The sequence below is a fragment of the Acinonyx jubatus genome, chromosome B1 (genome assembly GCF_027475565.1).
Source record: "Acinonyx jubatus isolate Ajub_Pintada_27869175 chromosome B1, VMU_Ajub_asm_v1.0, whole genome shotgun sequence".
NCBI classification, from domain to species: Eukaryota; Metazoa; Chordata; class Mammalia; order Carnivora; family Felidae; genus Acinonyx; species Acinonyx jubatus.
The window spans coordinates 30926574-30951978 of record NC_069382.1 but is presented as its reverse complement, the minus strand read 5'-3'; the positions used below and the strand labels follow the sequence as shown (position 1 = coordinate 30951978).

Here is a 25405-nt window from a genome sequence, read left to right as displayed (position 1 = left end):
ATGAATCTATCTATAAACAACTTACATATTTAACCAACCATGCTTAACAGATATAGATCCGAATGACCAAGATAATGTGTAAAATGCCTTTTATTTCCTGGGTCAGGAAGGGTGAGTGAAAACATTCACGACATAGTAAGCTTTTTTTTTTTTAATTTTTTTTAAATGTTTATTTATTTTTGAGACAGAGAGAGAGCATGAACAGGGGAGGGTCACAGAGAGAGGGAGACACAGAATCTGAAACAGGCTCCAGGCTCTGAGCTGTCAGCACAGAGCCCGATGCGGGGCTCGAACTCACGGACTGCGAGATCATGACCTGAGCCAAAGTCGGATGCTTAACCGACCAAGCCACCCAGGCACCCCACGACATAGTAAGCTTTAAGGAGGTGACACTTCAGTGGTTTCCTTCCCAAGCCAGGGAGATTTATTCATTTGTTGGTTAATCCAATAAATTAGGTGGTTGGTGATATGGAGATGAATAAGACATATTTCCTACCTCAAAGAACTCAGTCTAGTAACAGACACATATTTAGATAATTTTAACATGATCTCGTAAGAGAGAAGTACATTCGATTTTATGAAACTGTTTCAGAAGGTAGGGAATGAGGGAACATATCAGAGAAAGCTTTCTGAAGGCAGTTACATCTGAATTGGTTTTTAAACAATCAGAAAGAGTTTTGCTGGCTGAGGAAGGAAAGAGAGATGGGTAAGTGGGACTGTTGAGGCAGGGGTGTGGTGAGTAGATGGTGACATTCCAGGGGAAAAACTAGCATCATCCTAGATATGAAGAAGACATGGAATCAAGACTTATGTTCTGCCAGTGCTTATTTGAAGTGCTTATTAGACATCTGTAGAAATGTCAAGCAGGCAGGTAGAAGTGTGTGTCTGCAGTTTCAGGGTGGGGACAGCGCTGGAGATGTAGATTTGGCAGGGACTGGTATATACATGGTATTTACACCTATAAATACTCGATGAAGTTGCCTGGGACAGAGAAGCATATGCAGGGCAGAGACCAGGAAGACATATCGTCCTAACATTTAGAGGCTGGTCTGGGAGAAGGAGCTAGCGCCCTGAAAGGGCTGTGTAGAGAGACTGGAGGTAAACCAATCCTATAACACGCAAAAAAGGCTCTCAAAAAAGCATGGGATGGTTAGTGGTTCCAAATGCTGCTGGGAAGCAGAGAAAGAGAAAACCAAAGTGAACCATTGGAAGATCATTAGTGACCTTGGTGCCTTTTCATGAAATGGTAGGGACAGAGCCCTACTACAGTAGCAATCCTTGTCTTTGGGCTAATAGGTATTTGGGCCTCTCTTCCCAAGAGCCATTCAGAAGAAAGGGAGGCAGCTTGTGGCCTGCTGAAATCAGTGCTTAGGGTCACTGATCCTTGATTACTGGACCCATCTCAGCTTGTCCCAAGATTCCATACAATGTTCTTAGAACAGTACCCAGCACATAGTGCTATATGAACTTGTTGTAATTATCTCAGTTTCTAGGCAAGCCTTACCGGCTTCCCAGAAGAACAGATCATTTATGTAGACCAAATCATTTTTTAGGAAGTGTGAATATACCAATCTTACACGTGACAAAAACTGAAGAAAATGGCTTATGTATAGGGTTCCAATCCTCTGGTTTATTGGTCTAGTCCCTCATTCTCTCTTTGTCTCTCCCTCTTAGTTCTGATTGAGGCTCACTGGAGAGCCTAGGATTGAATTATTAAACAAGGGCAGAGAACATAAAAAGGAAAACAAGTAATAAAAGGCAGATGCAGAGAAATGCATTTACAAAATCAGCCAAAATAGAAGTACATACAGCACAGTGCATTAAAGTTTTGTACCTGTTTGTACAGGTAGCTGAAAGATGAAAATACAGGGTGGGTTTTTAGTTTGGGTTTGTTCTTTGGTTAAGTGAGAAATACTAACATAGCAATGGAGGTATAATAATACAATGGTACAGCTTTTTTGAGTGGAGACATTTTGAGACTTATTTTACAACTGAACTGTTCTGGAAATCAAGAACAAGGTAGAAAGTGGAGATAATGGAGAGAAGGTGTAAATAATTATAAACTTCCCCTTGGTCTCTCAATGCCTGACCACTCCTTTCAGCCTTAAGGTCGAATTCTGGATATTTTTACAGATATTTTTCACGTGCAAAGTAGAAATCTGTCTCCTTGGAGCATCGTGGGGATTAAGGGAGATCTGCAAAGCGTCCAGTTTATAGTGAGTGCATCATTAATGCATCTTTCAATGACGTACATATACATCTCCTTTTGGCTGATGACAAGTGTTTCCTGGTCGTTTTCCTTATACCTCTTAACTATTGAAGATGCTTTCAATACAAATCTAATAATAACAGCAGCAAACATTTATCACGTATTCTAAGTCATTTAATCTTAGAAGCAATCCTATGAGGTAGGATTGTTACCCGCTTCTCATCACGGCCTCACCATGTGGCAGCCTGGCTTCGGGGCCCAGTTCTTTCCTCAACCACCGCTTCCACTTTTTCGGCAGGACAGACCTGGGCCGCTTTTTTCGGCCATGTTCTGCTACTAGCAAACTCAGTTTTCTGTTCAGAAAACACTGAACCGCTTTCAGTCGCCAAGGGCTCTTGCCTCAGTTCCCGGGGCCCATCAGAAGGTAATTTATTTCACCCAGATGGAACCAGCCCAGCTGCGTCTTTCTCAGACCCAGGAACTGTTCCCCTGGCCGAGCCGCAAGTCTGCACCCCCCCCCCCCCCCCCCGGTCTTTTATTTCATCGGCCATAGTGTCACTATTTTGAGTAGAAACACAGTATGCTCAGACACAGGATCCCGCGAATCCACCGCGAGCGAGCACGGTAACCGCACGGCTGAGCCCGCCCGGGAATCCATGCACAGACGCGAAGGTTTGGGACACTGATGTGCGCGGGACCGCGGACTGGGCCAGGGACAGAGGGCAGAACGAGCGCGGCAAGACACCAGACCAGCAGCTCGCGCACCAGGGCGCGGCGAAGGCCAGGCCGCCCCGGCGCAGCGCGGGGCGGAGAAGGAAGGGGCGGGAGCCAGGAGCCGGGCCGGCCGCTCCCCGCCCCGCCCCCTCTGGTCTCCGCCCGGCCCCGCCCCTCGGGCCCGGCCCGGCCGCTCCGCCCCTGGGTGACGTCACTGGCCAGGCCAGCCGGCGCCATTTTGAAAGTAGAGTCGCCTGCCCCTGCCGCCGCCGCCTCCGTCCCTGTCGTAGCTGCCGCCGCCACTGCTGGAGAAGGAGAGAGAGCGGGGAAGCCCCAGAGTGAAATCCACCATCCTCCTGACTGGTCTGCCCGCCCCTCCTTCCTTCTTCCCCGACCCCCGCCCTCTCCCCCCACAGGTGCCATCCGCCGCCATCCGCCCTCCCTACCCCCCCATCCCCAGGTGAGGGGGGTGAGTTCAGGAAGCGGCGACCCCGAGGAACCCAGCAGGGTCACCATTTGCAGCGCAACATGGCAGGTAAAGGAGAAATCACCCTCGTCCACTGACAAGGCACCGCTTCCTTCCTCCTCCCTCCATCACCCCCTAGCGACCGTCTGTGCCTCGCGTAGAGCCACGGGGCGCCCCTTGGATTTCAGGGAATTGGTCAAGTGGGGTGGGGTGGGGGTGGGGAGGGTTTGTTGAGGCGAGGGGCGGCAGTGATACCTAAATGGCTTTTTAAATGAGGGCTGGAACCTTGGCATGGGTGGGGGTGGGGTGTGTGCTGGCGAGCCGAGGGGGTAAGGCGTGGGTGGGGCGGGGTGGGGGCGAGTGCAGATTTGTTCTACTCCTTTGGACCCGGTGTAACCTCTGCTCCCCCCACCGTCTCCTCCCCGTCCTTCCCCCCCCCCCCCGCCCCGAGCTTTTTATACGGATCTTTCTCCATATAATTCCAATTTTTTTTTTCCTGCTGCAAGCCTTCCTGGGTGTTTATACTAATCTATTTTGTACTGAGAGGGAAGAGTGCCTTACAAGTTAAAATACAATGGGGACCTATGTGTATTTTTTCCCCACTGTGGATACATGTATTTTTGAGACCATGAACCTTTATTTTTTGTCTCGAACCAGCTCCCTTTCGTTTCTTACCCTTCGTGTCCAAAGAGTGCAAGGCCTTGTTAATCCACCAAGTTGCATGAAAAATGTGATTTAAACTTTCCGTTTTGTATGTTAGTTTTTGTGCAGATGTCCTTTTCCCAAAAGGGTTTCGTGGAGTTAGTTAAAATAGTTGTGGAGTTCAGCGATATAAATAGCCAAGGGGATTGATTTAGGTAAAAGCTTGGGAGGGGGGGTGGGAAGGATGCATGGAGAAAACCGGCTTGGAATATTTAGCAAGGAATGATGGTGAAGGAAGGAAAAGGTGATTGCTTTGAGGATTATCTGTATACATTTTGATGTTGCTGAGTATCTTCCTGCTTCTAGTAGAACCAGTTCTAGTTCTTGATTCAATTTCTTCCTTCGTAGAGCCAGGGCATTTCCTTCTTAGTGCTTGGAAGTGAAATAGAAACACTGAGGAACTAAACCAATTCTCCATGCGTTTTCTAATAGTTAGATAATCTTTAAATAATCAAACCTTTAAAAAAGTTAACATGTTGGATTGACTTAGGGTTTGCTGTAAACAAGTTGCTCCTTTGGCCTTGTCGAGTAAGTGAAATTAAAATTGTTTTGCACAAGATGATGACAAATGAGCAAAATTGTTTGCAAGGTCCTTTGGACTCTGAGGGATAAGGTGGAGGGAGGCGAGACAAGCTTCCTCTGACAGGCTCTTGAGCATTTATTTCGGTTTCTTTTCCTGTCTGGAGCCCGTGATGTGCTGGTAATGAAATGCAAAGAAATGGGTGGTGAGTGTTGTGTTTGCTGTGTGTGTGCTCTGGTGATTGGGTTCACACGAATCATTACTCCTCACCCGGGCAGTAATGTTTCTGAAGTTTTCTCTTCGTTCCGTGTTTTATGGTAGCTTAACCTTATTAACCCTTCTGTAGGCTTAAAGGAAAACTGTTTAATTGGTGGTATTTACTTTTCTCTGGTAGGTCTTGCGTGACCGTAAGGCTTTCACTGTCTTTGAGGGGAAGGGAAAACGGAAGTTTTGAACACATGTGCAATGTTAATGGTAGTACATGGCTTTTAGATTATCTCATACCTGGGATCTCTGTCTCTCCTTAAATGCAGTGCCAGCTATTGGAGACTAACCTTCCGAATTAATGCTCTGGGCTGGTGGTTGTATGTGTGGGCAGTACTAGGCTATTAGTATCATGCCAACCATGGATACCATCTCTGTGTTTACGAGAGTAAACATGAACAGAACTGAGTTTTAATTGGTATGTTTTCTTTTTCCAGGAGCTGGAGGAGGGAATGATATTCAGTGGTGTTTTTCTCAGGTGAAAGGAGCAGTAGATGATGACGTAGCAGAAGGTAAGAAAGCATTTAATAATGCAAAGTTTGAATATGGAATCTTCAAAATCTTGATTACTGAAGCATTTCTTTGCAGCTGAGTCTGTTCCAGGTTAAGAACATACTGTGTTTATTGCATAAGCAATGGAGGAACAGTTTTAAAGTCATCTTTCTGGAAAATAGTCTTCAGGTTTTTTTTTTATTAATGCCTTGTATCATTTTTTATTTCTATTAAATGAAAGGAGCACTGGATGATGATGTATTTAAAACCGTCACAAGAAAAATCTAAGGCTTGTATCATAAAGGTTTCCTGGCTGTATAAATTTCTCGTACAAATAAACGATGATGCATTTTCATGTTTGTAAATCATTTTTAGATAATTGTGTTGAAATACGTATCAGCATTTAGCTCGGAAACATTTTTCAAAAATGAATATCTTTTTTGAAGGAAGATTTTTAGTTTTGTTTTTTAACTTGTGTACTTTGAGAGGGTGATGTTGGTTGACATTCTGTGAAGAAATGCTGACTCAAATGATACATTTTATTGTCTTGTAAGGATTAATTTAGGTGGATAAGAAAACAACAGTGTTGTGGATATATAGCATGGCTTCCTGGGAGCTTATTCTGGTGCAGTTAGAAGCTGGGTTTGATCGGTTGAAGTATTTAAGTCTTCTCCCAAATTTCCTAGTGTATTTCAAAAGCTTAACATTTTGAAACGTTAGGGTTTTGCACTCATTTGAGGTGGTCTTAGGTGCTGGAGGCATTATTTCCCATAAAGTATTTGTGTTATTTCATTGTTCAGAAATAGTATTTAAAGTTTGAATTTTAATGGTATCCTGTCTTGAATTACAGTAGGAATTTTTGAACAAAATTCAAACGAATTAAAATGTACTTTTAATTAAAAAAAAAAAATGTCTAGGGGCACCTGGGTGGCTCATTTAAGCATCCGACTCTTGGTTTTGGCTCAGGTTGTGATCTCACAGTTTGTGTGATGGAGCCCTGTGTTGGGGCTCTGCGCTGAGAGCATGGAGCCTGCTTGGGGTCCCCCCCCGCCTTTCATGCTCACACACGCACACACACTCTCTCACTGTCAAAATAAATAAACTTAAAAAAATTTGTCTAGTGAAAGTTTATAAATCCTCTTTCTCGAAACAGTATTGTCCTATTAAGATTCTGTTTCTCACCTACTGCCTACAGTGCAGTTTGTTTTGAGGATTTCTTTGATGATAGGATGATGACTTTGTATTGAGCCAGTGAAGGGTTTGGATTTGCATGTGCCCATGTCTTTCTCAAAGAAGTGTCTGATCAGTTTGGTGGGTCCTTTGGGGAGCCAACTGGTATCCATTATATTTGTGATAGTTTACAGAGCCCTGTCACATTTCTGATGAGTCCTCATCTGTTTTTCAGATGAGAAATTAGACGCTTTAGTTAAGAGAGTTACTGATGGTCACACAAATGGTACAAATCAAGGTTTTCTGGTGAAGCCTATGGTGTTTGACTTGAGAGATCCTAAGTTCAAGGGAGGAGCCATATGTGACTCATTTTGTGATTCCATTACCTGTTGAATAGTAGGCACTCGGATATTGGACCATTCATTCTGTGCTGTTGTGTAATATGCACCAAGTTATGAGAGTGGTGTATACTAGAAAACTTCTTTTGTTGATTGCCATTGATTTTTGTATGAAAGATCTGTTGGGGGGCTTCCTAAATGTTGAGCACTGGGGCTGCAAGGTGTCTGGAACATAAACCCTGCCCTGAAGGAGCTTGCAGTTTACTTGTTAAATGGTAGGCAGAAAGACCACATGAGTTTTATTTAATTAGAAGAAATTGATGGTTCCAAACTTAACCTAACTGAATCAAATGCTAGTTTGTGATATGTATCATGGGATCAGTTGTAATTCTCCTCCTAATGCTTAGGAGCTGTATTTTGCTATTGATTCATCAAATAATTTTCTTTTGAGGTTGTTAAATAATACTTTAACATACAACCCCATCATCTTACCATGTTGAGGCTTAGTGTGTACATTTTAATAAAAATATGACTTACTCTAGCACGTATGTGTATGCTAGTGTATTAAGCATAACAAGCACCCAGTTTTCAAATGATACTCTGTCAATTTGGGGATTTTTGCATACGGCAGCTTACATGTCATAGTGTATCATGTTTATGTTACTAAGGGAAGATTTGCTTTTCCAAAATAAGATTAATATGTTTTCTCCTTTGGTTTAGACTGTAATCTGTAAACAGGTTACATCTAGCTAAATCTTTAGTTCAGATTGCCTGTTTTCTGTTAATGATGCATTGGAAGTTCTTTACCATCAAAAGCTCCAAATTGTCTTTCCTCCTACATGCAGTTAGCTGTCATGGCATACCATTTTTACTTCTGTAATGCTTTAATCTTCTTTCCATACCCACTTTCAGCTTAGTTCAGGTTCTCAGTATCTTTCTTTTCAGGTTGCAGTAACTTCCTAAATTTCCTAAACTTCCTAAAATTTCCTGCTTCTCGTCCTTTGTTTTGCTTTTCAGTTGATCTTAAATGTTATCCCAGTTTTATGTTCCTCAGAAATCTTCAGTGGTCACTGCATCTGCAGGGTTACATTCAAATATTTCAGCCTGGAGTACCAGACCTGTCACCAGTATGACCCCTATTTCTCTCAGTTCATTGCTGATACAGTTCATGATCCAGCTCAGTGGATGCTGTTCTTCAAAAAAAGTTTGTGCGCTCTTACTCCATCTAGGGTCTTTGTTTTTGCTCTTCCCACCTTGGAATGCCTGACACTCCTCCCATACTTCATCGCTTAACAGAATCCTTCAAGTCACATTTGTAACTCTTTTACTTCTCTTCCTTTTTTGGGAATATTTTTTACAGTCTTTCTTTATAGCACTTTGTATTTATAATTTACCCTAAACCTCTGCAGTTATACTGTAAGCTTAGTGCAGGACTAATGCATCTTTGTGCTCTGTGCAGAACATCCTATACAAACTTCTGTGCTTAGAACGATGCCTGGCACACAGTAGGTGTTGAGTATTTGTTGAATGAGGGAATGTGAGTGTTAGGAGGCTTTGAAGGGGAAAGAGATGGGGTGAAAAGATGATTGAGACATGCTTCTGGAAATCGTAGAGGTATTTACTCAGCAGGCTTTGTAACTGGATTGATGCTCTACAGCTGTGTAATGGAAAGAAGTCAGGAGACCTTGGGCTTTTATCCTGGTGACAAACTAGCGTATGTCACTTGGGATAAGTGCTTCTCTGGGTTCCAGTAAGCTTAGCCTTAAGGTGACAGGACTGGATTAGATGATTTCTGTTGTTCTTTATACTGTAGTCTAGTTAATTCTGAAAGATGTTTTAGAAAAGAAGCAGCTCAACATTATTACTGCGAAGTTAAATTGTGTGAGATGTTGGGCTCTTTGGGGGCCTTAATTTAGAAAGAAGTCTCTACTTAATCAAGGCTTAGAATTTTTCATTATGTACATTGCAGAACTAAGAATTTTAATGTTTGACCAGATACTCTTATAGACCTTTGGCCCACGTAGACACTTTTTGGGATACTTCTTCTGTGCATAGGTCTTTTTGGGCACTTTAAGTGGTTTACCTTTGGTGTAGCTTCTTGTCAGAGAGAAGGGTGAGGTACTAAAATCTCTGTCATTCAGATGGTCTCCTGTCCTGCAGTTTTCATTTTAATCTTAGTGGTAGTAGTAGTAACATTTTATCTATACTTGAAAATTTTCCTTCACTGACAACTTTCTCTCATGAGACTGTAGGTAACATAGACACCAGTTCTAGGCTACATAGTTCGAATCCTACTCAGTCCTTTACTAGCTGTGTAATCTTGGGCAAGGTAACTCACTTCTTTGTGCCTGTTTTCCTCTCTCTAAAATGAAGATCACAGTAAAATCTGTCTTAGGCTGTTGTTTTGTTGATTAAATGAGTTAATATCCAAAAAACAGAAACCTGGCCCATAGTAAGCATGTTATAAAGGATTTAGCTGTTATTATTTGAACACTTACAGTAAGTAAGGAAGAGTTGGAGAATGTGAAAACTGGGGAATTGTCCTTAAAGGTTACTAAGAATTTCTTCTCGGCCAAAGTGAAGAGATTTATACATAGTCTTTGGTTCCACTAATATAAAGCTCAAAAAACATTCAGCACTAAACCATAGCCTTAGAGACACATATTAAACTGGTAAAACTTTGAAGAATAGCTACAAAATAATTGCTGTAAAAGCCAGTATGTGGTGGTTACCTTTAAGTGATGGACGGGAGTCGTTCTTGAAAGGGTCTGGGGGGGCCTCATGGAGACAGTGTCTTGACCTGGGTGGTGATTGTACTGACTGATTATCCTGGTCATTTTTCTGTTGATTTGTGATTTGTGTGTGTTAGATTTCACCCAAAAAGGTGTATGTTTGTGTGTGTGTGTGTGTGTGTGTGTTTTTAAATCAATACTGTACTCTAAAAAGGGTTTAGAGTGAACACTGGCCATCCCCACCTTCACCCACTCTCTAATCCTCCCTCGTCCTTCTGAAGGCAATTAAATTGAACTCCTCTAGTTGTATTCCTTAGTGCTTAATTTTTGTGAATAAAATGATATTTCTATTTCTCATCAGTTTTAGACATTTCCAGTTGACTTTCTAGTAGATGAAGATTAAGCTGTTGTCATTATCACCCCCATACCCCAACGTTATAGCACATATTATGGGTTAAGAAGTCAGTGCTCACAGGGGCACCTGGGTGGCTCAGTTGGTTGAGAGTCCAACTTCAGCCCAGGTCATGATTTTGCGGCTCCTGGGTTCCAGCCCCACGTCTGGCTCTGTGCTGACAGCTTGGAGCCTGGAGCCTGCTTGGGATTCTGTGCCTGCCTCTGTCTCTCTGCCCCTCTTCTGCTCATGCTCTGCCTGTCTCACTCTCAAAAGTAAACATTTAAAAAAAAAAGAAGTTAGTGTTCACATTGTTATGACCATTCAGATATATATTGAACCCCCATCACCTGGCATCATCAACCTATGGCTCATGCTGTCCTATGTATACATCACTTGATCCATTCCTAGTCCTCTGTATTTAGTAATAGAGACACTGATTCTATTTTTAAAATCTGGTAAACAAATTAGAAAAACCAAGATCATCATTTAAAGTGAAACAGTAAGGAATTTTTCCTAATTTTTTTTTGCAGTAGCAATACCTGGTAATCTGTTATTTGCTTAAATTTTACTTGTGGAAATATTAAACATTCAAATACATGTGGATAATCTGAAGTCTGTAATTTTTGGTTAAAAATATGGGACTATTGTTAACCATTCAAGATGGTTATTTTAATTTAATGTAAATTTTCATTATTTAATAGTTAATACTGTTAACTATTAAATAGTAATTTTAAATATACATCATTTTAATGCGAGTGTAATTTTCCTCATTTCCGTATTTGACATTCTTAATTTTTTATAGGAAATTGTTTTAGGATATGAGTTTATTACACGATGCCTGTTTTTATGAAACTTGGATCCACAGGCATAGCATCTTTTCAACGCTTGGCTTCCTGTTTACTTTTGGTAGGACTTAGACTTACAGAGTGGTTCTTGGGGGAAAAAATTCAATAGTAGAGCCTAAATATTCCCCAAATAAAGATATAACTAAAATTGTGAAAAACAATTTTTGAGATACCACATGAAATTTAATGTTTTTAAATCCATTCCATATATCTAATGCTACATACAGTGTAAACAATTTAAGATCATTTGTGTTCTGTGTTTCTTAGAGTAGTATGCATGTTAGATTTAGGCACTAAGGCCATTAGTAGGAAAAAATAGTAGAACCCTGAAATGTGTGGATTTCAAAATAGTGGCACATAAGCTATATTCCAAAACCTAATGACCCGTAGGAAAGGCCTTATTTAACATTCTTGTATCACATGTGATACTCCTCCTTGCCCTTAACACACATTACTACTGATAGAAGTCTTGTGCTCATGCAGTAAATCACTTAGCGTAAATTTGCCCATTAAATAATGTGAATGATTGTATTTATCTAGCATTAGGCAGTATCCTTGTTTTTTGTTTTGTTTTGTTTTTAATTTTTGGGGGGTGGGGTGGTGGCGGGCAGAGAAAGAGGTAGACAGAGGATCTGAAGCAGGCTCTGAGCTGACAGCAGAGAGCCCAGTGTGGGGCTGGAACTTGTAAACCGTGAGATCATGACCTGAGCTGAACTTTAGGTATGTTCTGATACTCTTAGTGAACTAAATTTTAAAATTCTAGAAAATCGTGGAATAAGCAGCATGATGAGAGGTTGTTTGAAGCAAAGAATTTGTTATTAAGTCAGTAAAAAGATTCCCATATATTATGTATTTGCACATCCGTATTTTCTTAGTTGAGTTGCAAGAGGAAAGATAAGCTATATTTTAAGTTTCTTTTGTCGTTAATAGGAAAATTGAATGGTTGGACATAGATGTTTTATTTATTTTTTATTTTGTTATTTTTTTGCAAAAGTTTATTAGAATGTAAGATTAGAAAGGAAGAATAGTAGGAAAGCTCTCTTTACAGAGAGGGGACATTTGGAAGTGAGTGCCCTGGACATAGGTGTTTTAGCTAATCTCCTCAACTATAATCTCTTTACCTCAGGTAATAATGGAAAATACAATTTAGTAACCAAGGGTCCACAAGTGCCTTTTTAGTAGTAGTAAAGAGAAAGTCTTGGTGGTACTTAAATTACATTTCTTATAAATAATTGAATTTGATTATTATCACTACATAATCAGCATGAGGAAGAGATGGCCTGGTGATCTTAATCACAGCGGTCAGCATTTATTGGGTGCTTCACTATGTGCCAAGTACTATGTTAGCTGCTTTATATATTTCATTAATCTTCACCAAAACTGAAATAAGTAGATGTTGTTTTTCCAGATTATAGATGAGGAAACTAGGCTAGGAAGATTAATTGTGTATCCTTGAGCAGGTGATGGAACTGGGATTCTTAACTTCAAATTTAATTTCCCTTCTAATGTCCGTAATGTAATTTTTTAATTTAAAAGCTTGCTATTTCTCTTAGTTTAAATGAGGGTGTTTTGAGGTTGTTGGAATGTGACTTGTTTAACAGAGTTGTTTGTAATGTCCAGTAGACGTTGTTTTGAAGTAATTAAATCCAATTTGGAGATTTTCTGGATTTTCTAATGGAATTTTTAAGCTAGGATGTTCTATAAGTGGGCTATAAGGGCTTTTTAAATCTTCTGAGGTCCTATGTCACATACTGTGTAAACTTGTACATATGTGCATTTTTCTGATCAGAGAGGTCCACACCATTGTGGTCTGATGACTTCTCAACTCTTTCAGAAGGTCTGTGAAGTGGAAACTATTTTCATAATAATATGATGCTTGCCTTTTTGACTTTGTTGACATTTGCAGCAGTGGTACAAAAGCAATGTGGGTAAATCTGCCGGTGCCTTGGCGTAATCAAGGCCGGGACACCAAATGGTACCAGTAGTCATGGTGATCTTCACCATGTACCAGTAGTTTAAAAATGCCAATTTTACATATGAATGTCTTTGATGATGCAGTAAAAACTAATTTTATTAATTCTGAGTCTTGAGTACATGTCTGTTAAACATTCTTTGTGAGAAAATGAAAGGTACACCAAAGCACTTCTACTGCAGACCAGAGCACAGCGGTTGTATGGAGGAAAAGCATTGGTGCAGTCACTTGGGTTTTAAGGTGAACTAGCTGCTGCTTTCATGGAACATTATTTTTGTTAGAAATAACTATGGACAAATAAGTGATGATTATTCAGACTTGGACATTCGGCAGAAATTTTCTCAAATGGACAGTGAATTTGTTGCCTCAGTGGACGGTATCTGTTGCCCATGATAAAATTTGAGCTTTCAAGCACAAATGAGAATATTGGAAGCCATGTATCTGCCATCCTGAGTTGGATAACTTCCCAATACTCAAAGAATTTTCAGATAAGATCAGTAGTAATATTAGTGACTACAATTTTTTGATGTTATGTAATGAAAGGTGTCAACATTTGGAAGCTCTGTATAACTCTGAATCAGTGTTTTGCAAATATCCAATGCTTGTGAGGTTAAAAAATGACGCATGAGTAAAAATGCAAGACACAGCATTGGATTTTAATGGAACAGACAGCTGATATGGTTTCAGATTCCACAAACCTTTAAGAAACTACTGCTTGTCCAGTTTTGGTGTAGTATCAAAGGGATAACCATAATTACCTGAAAAGCCTATTAAAATACTCCTTTTTCAACTACGTACTTGAATGAACGTGGATTTTCTTCATACATCTAACACAACACACTGTGGTGTGTTGAATGCAGAAACAATCAAGAGACAACAGGCATCTTCTGTTAAGCCAGATTTGCAGCAGTGTAAAAACAGTGCCATTCTTCTCACTAATTTTTCGGGGAGCAGGGGAAGTAAAATCTCTTTCTTTTTTTTTTTTTTGTTTTTTTGTTAATGTATAGGGCTTATCGTTAATATTTTTAAATTGATAAATATTTTAAAATTTGAAAGGCCTTTGGGGACCCTCAGATTTCAATTGTAAGGAAATCCTGCCACCCAGAAATACTGACAGTTGTTGGTTTAGTCTGTTAGTAGATTTCACTGTATTGATGCTTTAAGAGAGTCTCACAGACCACTAGGTAAGTAATCAGAGTAATATGCTGCTTTTGTGCATAAATGTCCAAAGCTTTCCCATAAAAGCTTTCTTGTGACTTGACATTGTTTCAGCCTACTCCCTTGCTGTTCTTTGGATACCAAATTAGATCTGCTTAAACTCTTTCAATCTGGTGACCTTGGTGAAGGAAGGATACCTTTAGGACTTTAAAATTATCTATTTTTAAACTTAACCTCCCTTACAGAGATTATATCCTAGTGCATATTTGCCAAAATACTTCAGCTTTAAAAGTTTTTGAGGTCTTTTCCCACTATCTGTTCAGGTCCTGTTAATATTAATACTTAATGAAGGATTACTGAGTTCCTCAGAACCTGGCATGGTGCCATTTCTGGGTTGCTGCCTGGTTATTAGAAATGAGTTGGTGCCCTTGGCATTGTGTTTTATTCTGAGCCCAACATGTAGGAGTTTGATGTATTGTTTTTTCTTGGAAGAAAGGCATAAAATTGCCTTGGTAACTTTCTACTTACCAACTCTATTACTAAAGAGAGGGAATGGTGTTTTCTTTAAATTTTACTTGAAAGCACAACATAAGTCTATTTTAAAATAGATGCTGAATTTCCCATTCTAAGAATTCAGTATCAACTCTTGATTGTTTAGTATTTTCAGTACTTTTGTAGTTCTTTTTCTACCCTTTAAAGAACATTTGTCAAAGAACTTAAGGACTTTTAAAACTAGCTACACCAGTTTCTCTTCCATGTTCAAATGCTGGGTTTATTAAAAAGGAAAACTAATTTTTTATAATATATTTTTTAGTTAATATTAGCAGTAGTTGATTGAAATGTCATCTAGGTCTTTGCCAATGTCATATGTAGAATCCTTGGCAAATCATGATTGAATGCTTTTCTATAAGCCACTATACCAGGAGTTGTAGTTTTGTAATTTTAGTTTCTTTTGGTTGACTTCCTCTGAGAAAACTGGGATTTTCTCTTCTGAAATCTTTGAATAATATCTTTTATACAGTTCGGGGGTGGGGGTTCATGGACCAATGACTGTGTTTAAGAACCTTTGCTTTAATTCAGGTTTTGCCTGTGGTTATATGCCTACTGAAATTTGGAGGAGTTGAGGATATTTTATATGGAAATGATAACTTTTAGACTGTTAAGAGGGTATTCTTTCTTAGGAATCCTTTCAGTGCTTACTGTTTCTTCTATGATATTAGAGGGATGACTCTTCTCTAAGGTACTGGACTTGACAACTTTAGTGTGTTTCCATCTTAATTTCTTTTTTTTTTTTTTAATCAAAAACTTGTCTCTATAACCATGGGTAAAACTGTTAGAGGACTGTATTGAGTTTTGAACCAGCTGCTTGTTCTATACTTCATTCAGAAGGAATCTAAATTCTTCATTAGCCTGTATTAAGAGAGATACCAAAGTAGATAAAAGGGATTGGTAAGAAATATTTTTAAATTTTCTAAAGATACAGAAAAATTTTAACTTATAGAACCTGACATTGTAGAGCTTTAGGTCTCCTTTGCGTGAAAGTGGAACCTTTTCGTCTCCTTTTTTCCAGCTTACCACAAAGTAAGAGTTCTGTGGGTCTGGAATAGAGGTGTTTCTAAGATAACATAAGGGGAATAGTTAGTACATTTTTATTGACTCGTTGATTGGGAAGGCTCTATTTCAAGAGAGAAAGGCTATTGTAGGCAATAAATAATTCCTTATCTAGGGATGCAACATGCAAAAATGGTTATTATAGGAACTGGTAGGCTTTTCCCCCTTAACATAAAAGGAGAATTAATTTTTTTCTAGCAGCAGAACCAGTTCTTCAAACGGAATATTTTTTAGCCTATAAAATAAAAAGCTACTTTTAATTTTAATGCATTTTTATTGTTAAAAATAGATAACAAAAACCACATAACAAAGCTTACCTTACTAACGATTTTTAAACATACACTTGAGTAGTGTTAACTATTCACATCATTGTGAAACTATCTCTAGATCTTTTTCATCTTGCAAAACTGAAACTGGACCTGTTAACACTTCCCTATTCTCCTGTCTGCCCCTGGTATCCACCATTTTACTTTCTGTTTCTATGAATTTGACTACCTTAGATAACCTACAAATGCATCCTAAGACAAAAAAGTATTTGTCTTTTTGTGACTGGCTTAACTTCATGTCCTCAGAGTTCATCCATGTTGTAGCACGTGACAAGATTTCCTTCCTTTCTAAGGTTTAATAATACTCCATTGTATGTAAATACCACATTTTGTTTATCCATTCATACCTTGATGGACATTTAGGTTGCTTCCACCTCTTAGCTAGTGTGTGCTTTTTTTATAGATGTCTTTTTATACATGGCTTGGGTTCTGTGGGAAGGAACAACAGAAATACTTTCTTTAAAATTGTTTTTTATGTTTGTTTCTGAGACAGAGCATGAGTGGGGGAGGGGTAGAGAAGAGAGGGAGACAGAGAATCCGAAACAGGCTCCAGGCTCTAGGCTCTGAGCTGTCAGCACAGAGCCCTATGCAGGGCTCGGACTCACAAACCTTGAGATCATGGCCTGAGCCGAAGTCGGTCGCTCAACTGACCGATCCACCCAGGCGCTCCAGAAATACTTTCTTTAAATGATTGGAGGTTGGGGTTGTAGACAAGGAATGATCAAGATTGTATTTTTTACAACAACCTTTGAGGTAGACACTGCCATTTTGTACACAAGGACGCTGAAGCTCAGAGTTGAGCGTCGTTAATCTAAGATTGAGTCAGTAAAACTGTTCTGCTTTTTAGGCTTCCATATTTCTTCTGTGTGGTTCAGTTTTTAAAAATAACTATTTGATTACAAATTTAAATATTTTGTTCTCATAGGGAAAGGGTAGAGAGCTAAGGTGAGACCTTAATTAGTATCCACAAGTGAACAAGAATATGTAATATTGAGTGCCCAGTGCTGTAGAGAATGTGTAGGAAATAGAACAGATCCGTCACTTCAGGTGTATTAGGAGGGTCAAAATTATTAAAATAAGCCTTTTCCATAACTTTGTGGCATTTGGTATTATTAACCTGTTGACATTACTGGGAGATCCTTTGCAAATCCTATGTAAAAAATTTACAGGTAATGTTGGGATGTAAGAAATTATTTTCCCTTTTCTAAGTTGGCATTGTTTTTAAAGTTTATTTTTGAGAGAGAGACAGCACGTGAGCGCACATGCAGGCCAGCAGGGGGAGGGGCAGGGGGAGGGCGGGAGAAGCAGAATCTGAAGCAGGCTTCAGGCTCCAACCTTGTTAGCACAGAGGCCAACGCAGGGCTTGGACTCAAAAACCGTGAGATCATGACCTGAGTTGAGTCGGACACTGAGCCACCCAGGCACCCCTCAGTTGACATGCTTTTTGACGTTGAGATGGTGATGTAGTACAAATACTTAGTTGTTCTTGGAATTAAATGAAAGAATCATCTTTGTCTCAAGTCTAAGACATAAATATGTCTTTCAGTGATTTCAAATAGCTGTGAATCGAATTTACTCATGAGTATCTTTGAAGATCTTTCCAAGTTAAATGTCCATGGTAGTGTATAAGCCTTTTCTTTCTTCCGTCTTTCCTGTGTGTTTCAAGACCTTCATTTTAACAGTTTGGCCATTCCTTAAAACGTTAAACATAGATTTAACCATAGAACCCAGTAATTCTGTTCCTAGGTATATACTTAAGAGAATTGAAAACATGTGTGCACAAAAACTTTTACATCAATGTTTATAGCAACGTTAGTCATAATAGCAGAAAAGTGGAAACAAACCAAATGTCGATCTACTGACTATGCATAAAGCAAAGGTGGTGTATCTATACAATGGAGTATTATGCAGCCATAGAAAGGAACGAAATGCTGTTAGGTGCTGCAGCTTGGATGAACTTTGAAAACATTATGCTAAGATGAAGAAGTTGGTCACAAAAGACTACATATTATATGATTCTATTTGTATGAAATATCCAGAAGAGGCAAATCTATAGAGACAGAAAGTAGATGAGTGGTTGGTAGGGCTGGTGGATGATGTGACCGCCAGTGGGTACAGCATTTCTCTAAGGGGGTAATGAAAATGTTCTGAAATTAGATAGTGATGACGGTTGCACAGTTTTGTAAATAGAGTAAAAAAGCTGAATTGTGCACTGAATCTGACAAATGAATAATAGTAAATAAACTTTTTAGTTTACACATACAAATGGTAAATCCAAACAGTGCAAGAGATACAGAGTGAAAGTATGTCTCCCTCTTAACCCCCTTCTCCCACGTTGTGTCTCTAGAGACACTGTCAAAATTTTTTATGTGTTTCAGAAGTGTTTCGCAGTTGCAAATTGTTAACTTTAACAGAGCATGTTCATCATTTCAGATTTGAAAGTGGGAAAATATGTTCCAGAAATCCATGATATGCAAGGTTTATAGGCCTTGTCTTAGGATCAAAAAAATTGCCAGGTAGCTACCATTTTCTTTTAACTGTCCTATGTGGTTTCTGTAGCTTCAGACTGAAGAGTTGCTGAGAAGATTGTACATATTTGGGATGTGCATCTAGATGTGCAATTAGTAGATTCTAAAGCTGAGTAAAATTTGTGAAATAACAATGTCTAATAATAAAGTAATAATGTCTCACATATCTAAATCTTTAAAAATAACAATGAGGGGGGGCACCTGGGTGGCTTAGTCGGTTGAGCGCTAACTTTGACTCAGGTCATGATCTCATGGTTTGTGAGTTTTGAGCCCCATGTTGGGATCTGTGCTGACAGCTCAGAGCCTGGAGCCTGCCTCAGATTCTGTGTCTCCCTCTCTGTCTCTGCCCCTCTGCTTCTCATACTCTGTCTCTCTCTCTCTCAAAAATAAGATAAACACTAAAAAAAAATTTTTTTTAAATAACAATTTGGGTTCATTGATACCTGAAGTCTGTGTCTTATCCCTCATTAAATTAGACCTTGAGTATTTTTCCATCTAGATCTTACCGTTCCTAATGATGTCTGTAGTGACTAGGTCCTTTTTTGGTGATTATTTAATTAGGACTAAACTAGACATTAGTAGGCTAGACCCTAAAGACCAAATGTGTCTTTTTTTCCCCCCTCCTATGTGTCTTTTTGACTATTTGGTAAATACATTAGCTCCTTGTTATGTCTACCATCTCTAATTCTCAACCAAATTTCTTGGAAATTTTGTTAACGTTGTACAAATGCCAAAATGTGACGGTTTTTACACTGCTCAGTTTGGTGAGAATACAGTTTCATTAAATTCTTGTTATGTGGTAATTTATTAACATTAATAAGGATTTTTATTTAAGGAAAAATAATTCTCTGAATGTAAACATAAACTGTCTGATGTATTTTAAATAAGCGCTCGAGAAACTTAGCTAACTGCCTATCAGTGTTGTTTTGCATGCATTATCATTTAATCTTCTCAGCCAGCCTCTGAGGATAGGTATTTTTATTTTATAGATGAGGAAATCAAGGATTAGACAAAGTAACTTGATCAAGGCCACAGTGGTAAGTAGGGAAGCCAGTGGTTGAGCCTTGGTTCTTCTCACTTTAGAACTACCATAAAGTAAACAAAAAAAATAATAAGATCACACATAATCTCACCATTTTTAGATAACATCTCAACATTTTGGTGTAGATCTGTCCTTTTACTGCTGTGAATATATATATTTTAAAAACTTGTTTTACATGTGTAGTTTTGTATAATGCTTTTTTTCTATTTAACATCTAGAAAGATAAATGGCTTTTGTACTTAATTTGGGCATTTTAGTTTTCTACAGTTTTTGCTGTTGTAAATTTATGATGAACATCTTTGTGAGAATCTTAATGCTTTAGGGTATGTTTCTAGAAATGGAGCTGCCGGTCAAAAGATACGACCTTTTTATGGCTTATGCAACGTATTACCAAATTGTCCTAGAAAGTTGGTGTTGGTTTTCTCTTCCTCCAGCAGTGAATAGGAGTACCCATTTCCTAACCTGTTGACAACGTCTAGCACAATAATACCATTCAATAAAATCGTTTCCACTTATTTGTTTGAGCATGTTTAACTATGTAGGTTCTGTTCATGTCCTTTATTGTTCTTTGAGGGTACTTTTCGTATTCATTTGTAATAGGTAAACTTTCCCCCCACCCCGCCCCCACCTTCCATCATCATAGCTAGTGAAAGTTGTATGGAAGCTCAAAGAAGTAATTTGGGTCTAGAGTAGATGGGAAAGTCTTTTCTAAATGAAGTGTTTTTTTGTTTGTTCTTGCCAGGCAATGGAAGGCAGAGGGTAAGAAAAAAACATTTGAGAACTATTACTTGTTAGTTTTCTTATCTGCAAATGGGGATGATTAGTAGTACTGGCTTTGTTATTCGGAGGATTAAACGTATAGGAGTGCTTAGTTTTGGCATATACTTACTGCTTGGAAAATTTAGTTGATGCAGTTATTTATTGCATGATTAACAGAAATAACACATTAAAAATTAATGGAGTAAATGCCTATTCAAGCCCACAAATCAAGATAAACTAGTTGTTTTTGAGATTTGGGGCAGGTTATACAGGCACTTTCAGTAAGTATATGTTGCATTAATGAATACAGCTTTAGCTTGGTTGAGTTAGGAGTTTGGGGAATCCAAAGACAGAAGTAGGAAGATTAGTTTTATCAGAATTTGGGTTAGGCAGGGGTCTGGCACTTTGACTATTTGAGAAATTTAAAACAGAAGTTCAAGCTCATTCTTTAGGGGGTTTTTTTTTGTTTCATTTTCCTGTTCTCAAGTCTCTCCATTGGTTTTTTTTTTTTTCTTTCTTTCCTGTGATTGGATACTCTACTTGAGGGGTGGGGCTTTGAATGCACTAGAGCCAAAGCAGCCTTCGCTGCTGGTTTCATTTTCCTCTAGCAGGTAAGAAATGGGAATTTGGGAGCACCTGAAAGTGTGATCTCAGGAAAATCCCATTAAAAGTGTTGACCCTTAACTGCTGAGGCTCTTAAAAAAAAGCCCTTTCTTCCGCCTCTCTTTGGCGATGTTCTCTATTTCTGTTGTGTTATATGATGATCTGAATCCTTTACCAGACCTTGAGCAGACTGATGAGTAGGTGTAGAGCCCATAAAAAATTTTACAGGAGTCTGAAGAGAAAGCACATTTTATTGTACCGGTGAACACCCTTATTTCTCTCTTTGATTCCTTATTCAGAAGTTGTGCTGTGTTTTATTTTGTCAAAAGAATTTTATTAGCGGATACTAGTACTTCTCAAGCTTTCTGTGCTTATGGATTTCCCCGAAATCTTGTTAAAATGCAGATTATGATTCTGCATGTACATCTGGGGTGGAGACTGTGATTTTTCATTTCTCACCCACTCCAGTGAGGGCCATGTTGCTGCTGTTGCTGGTGTGTTGGTGTACAATCTACACTTCCAGGGGAAAGGCAGCTGGTTTATAGCCTTTTGTAGGGGAAGGGAGAACAGGTACGGTAGTATCTTAATTATTTTACTCAGCATTTCTGACAGACTGAATAGATTCACTGTGCTGTTCTCACATCATTTAACATTTGCTCAATAAATGAATAAACACCTCCTGGGGAGCTTTGTACTAGCTGTTAAAAGAGCAGCTTGCATCACAGTGTACTGCACATTAGCCATCCCTAATTGTTAGATTGAATTTGTTTGTATTTCAAGTTTAGCTCAGGCCAATATCTTAGTATACATAAAGGTTTGCTTTTGCTAGTAATTTGCTTTTTTAAATAGATTGGCCCCCTAGTGCTGTGAAAAAGATGAATTTAGGAAATAAAATTTTAACGCCTTAATTGGTTATTTTATAACTGCTAACAGATTTCTAATAAGTATAAATTCTAATAGGTATAAATGATTAAGTTTTGAATTCTTTATGATTTTCTGTTTGCTTTGTTAACATTGGAGGTACCTTTTCAGTCTCCTATCAGGATTTCTCTCTTCCTAAGCACCCAATCTTAGTTTTATTTTAAGTTGATTTTTATTTTATCTGTGTAGCTCAGGTACATAGTTGAACAAGCTGGTAAATTCAAAATGCTTATGAGGAAAAGGAACCAGTTTCCTGTCCCTTTAACCTGTAATCACCTTGAGTCCCCTTCCCCACACTTTTCAACTGGTTTATTTTCCTATTTCTAAGTGCATAGCAGCTGTTTATCCATTTTAGATGTCCTCAGAAGTAAATGGTAGTTAAGAGTTCTGTTCTGCCTCTCTTACTGCTCCTGTTTTCTCAATATTGCTATACCATTATTATTGTTGTTTAAACCAGTGTTCAGTGTTGTGGTAGGCTGAGTAATGCTCTCCCCTGCCCCTCAAAGAAACCCACATCCTAATCCCCAGAACAAGTGAATTTACTTCACCGGAGAGGGAGCAGAGATGGGATTAAATTAATGATTTTGATCTAAGGAGGTTATTTGAGATTATCCTGGCCCTAAATGTAATCACAAGGACGCTTGCAAGGAAAAGAGGGAGATAAGATCTAAGGAGGAAGTAGTAGATGTGATACCAGAAGCAAGAGGTTGGAGATACAGGGGAAGGGTCTTAAGCCGAGGAATGCAGGTGGTCTCCAGAGTTTAAAAAGCAGAGAAACCAAATTCTTCCTTGAGTCTCTAGAAAGAAGCCTAGCCAGGCTCGTACCTTGAATCCAATGCAACTGAGTTTTGGGCTTCCGGCTTCCAGAACTTCAGTGTGCTGTTAAGCCACCAAATTTGTGCTAATTTGTTACAGTAGCCATAGGAACCTCATATAAGAGTGGACATGATTGTGTCCATATACCCTGTGCTGCTATGCTCTTTTCTCCAGAGTTAATAATTACCTTGATTTTAGTTTGTTGTTGTTTTTAGTCTGTCGCTGCTATTTTCTTTCTTTCTGCACCTTTCAATATGATTTTCTTCATTGTCAAAAGAATCAGATAACGTACATACACACCCCACCTTCTGGTGTTTTCTCCATTTTGTTGTTTCAGTCTAGAGTGATTTGCTTTGTTTTCTGTGAATCTATCACGAAACCACCTTAGATTTTCTGACAGGTGACTAAATCTCCTGTCAGTATATTGAAGGACATCAGATGTTCTATCACTTTTACTTTTGCCTTGAGCTCTATCTATCCTTTGATATGGCCTGGCTTTTTTCTAAGTTTATTGCACAGCTGTTGTCCTTTCCTTCGTTCTTATTTTTACTTCACCATCATGGGAATTCCTTTTGCTTCTTCTGTGTTGGATCTCCTCATTCCTGGATTCCATAACTTCCTTTTTTGGTTTGCCCCCTCATTTTAGTGGTGCGTACCATCCACTATTTCACAAGAAAGATTTCATGGGTGGTACACGCTTTGAGATTTCGCTTGCCTGGAGAAGTTGTCTTCACATTACTTTCCCACTTCAAAGTTGGGCTGGTTATTGGAAATAATTTTTCCTCAGAATTCGGAAGGAGTTTTTTCTTCTTTTTTTTAACGTATCTTGAGAGAGTGTGTGCACACGAGCGGAAGAGAGGGAGAGAGAATCCCAAGCTTACAGCACGGAGCCTAATGTGGAGCTTGAACTCATGAACCGGACTCATGAACCATGAGCTCGTGACCTGAACTGAAATCGAGTGTCAGATGCTTAACCGACTGAGCCACCCAGACACCCTGAAAGGCATTTCTTTTGTCTGCTAGTGTCTGTCACTGCATTTGAGAAGCCTGATGCCATGCTGTTTACTCTTCTTTTTTCCTGTTTGGATGATGTGCCTTGATACTGGGCTAGTCGTCATTGGGCCGTTTCAACTTGTGGATTCTTTTCCTTTAGGTTTTTCCTTCTCTATTTTATTTGTTCTTTCTGTAACTCCTATTATATGGATCTTGGGCTTTTTACACCGATCCTCCAATTTTTTTCTTCTCTTTATGTTTTGTTCTGTGTTCCAGAAATTCTCAATTTTGTTTTCAACTCTTTCACAGATGTTTTACATTTTCAGTTATGTTTTAAGAGCTCCTTTGTTCCTTTTTCAGCAACCTTTCTTTTTGAGAAGATTGATTTTTTTTTTTTAATGGTCGTTTATTTTTAAGAGAGAGAGAGTGAGCACACGAGCAGGGGAGGGACAGAGAGAGAGGGAGTCACAATCCGAAACTGACTACAGGCTTCGAGATGTCAGCACAGAGCCCGATGTGGGGCTCGAACTCACAAAACATGAGATTGGGACCTGAGCCGAAGTCAGAGGCCCAACTGACTGAGCCACTGAGGCGCTCTGAGAAGACTAATGTTTGAAATTTTTTCTAATCTTGGCATTCCATTTCTTTCACGTTCCTTTTTTCTTATTTATGTCAGCAGATTGCACTATCTGGTAATCCTTGGTTGTCCATAGCATTTAAGAATGAGGAGCTGAGAAATAGACTGGAAACGCCGTGAGCACTGACAGATCTAGTCAGCTGTGAGCTTCACAGTAAGGTGTTAAACCTGGGACTCTCACTGTTTCAGTGAGAGGGAACTTCCAGTGTCCTGTCTCAGAAGGAAGCTTGTATGGGGTTGGGTGTGTGGGGGGGGGGGGGTACTTATATTCAAGCCTGGCTGCGGATATTTTGGGAGCCAAGAACATGACTGAGCAGCTCGTTGTTTTACGTGCCCTCTAACTTAATCTTGTTTTCAGTGTGGTACTTCACCATCAGCCTTAGCTCCCAACTACCGTCTTTGATCCAGCCAGTTCAGAAAGTTAAAGTGGTTCTTTGAGAATGGGGCTTCTTGCATCTTAAACAGATGTTTTAACTGGTAGTCCTGTTTGGAGCCTTATTCCTCACTGTTGTCCTTTCTTGACCCTTTGCAGGGTCTGCAGGGTGAATCTGCTTGCCTCTCTTGGCAACTCCTTCCATACGTTCTTAGGTTTCAGTTTATTTTATTCTGTGAGTTACCTGCTTTCCATTTTCCATCACATTTGTTGTTGTCTTCCTTCGGCTGTTTCCCTGAACGTTCCTTTATTCTTACTCTCTTAAACTGTTTTTATTCATTTATTGTCATTTTAGTGGGATCCAGAGGGGAGAGAGAAATGAGTTTTGAATTTCTGTGTTTAACAAGTGTATCAATAAAATGTTTATAGTACGATTTTCCTTCATGTCCCAGAACACTTGGTAATCACTTTGTCTACCATGAAACAGTAGAATTCACAGAATTTGTATTTGTTTTTTTCTATATAAAAGCAGACGATTTTTTCTTAGATCTAAATTCTAAGGTTGTGTACTATTTGTTTTTAATATACTAAACTTTAAAATATTGTGTAATTCTTTCCCTCAAGTACAGCAGAGGATGACAAGTTAAAATAAAAGACACTAACTTGCTCTTTCAAACCTAAATTTTAGGCATTAAGGAATCAGCCAAAAGCAGTGAGATTTTAAAAAATTTTTTACTATCATTTTAAAACTTTGACATATATTCTGTTAAGCTCTGTAAAGGGTGGATCTTTATTTACTGTTAATAAAGCACTTGCCACC

The 25405-nt window shown here is 39.0% G+C and overlaps 1 protein-coding gene across 4 annotated transcripts in view; it reads left to right on the top strand.

Moving 5' to 3' along the window:
- The first annotated feature begins 3138 nt into the window (after positions 1 to 3138).
- Positions 3139 to 25405, top strand: part of PPP2R2A (protein phosphatase 2 regulatory subunit Balpha) — an 85116-nt gene continuing 62849 nt past the window's right edge. For all 4 annotated transcript variants that reach the window (XM_053216403.1, XM_027077363.2, XM_053216405.1 and 1 more), the window contains exons 1-2: positions 3139 to 3458; positions 5313 to 5387. In XM_053216403.1, coding sequence (XP_053072378.1) covers positions 3452 to 3458; positions 5313 to 5387 — 82 coding nt within the window. In that variant the 5' untranslated portion in view covers positions 3139 to 3451. The remainder of the gene's footprint in view (positions 3459 to 5312; positions 5388 to 25405) is intronic.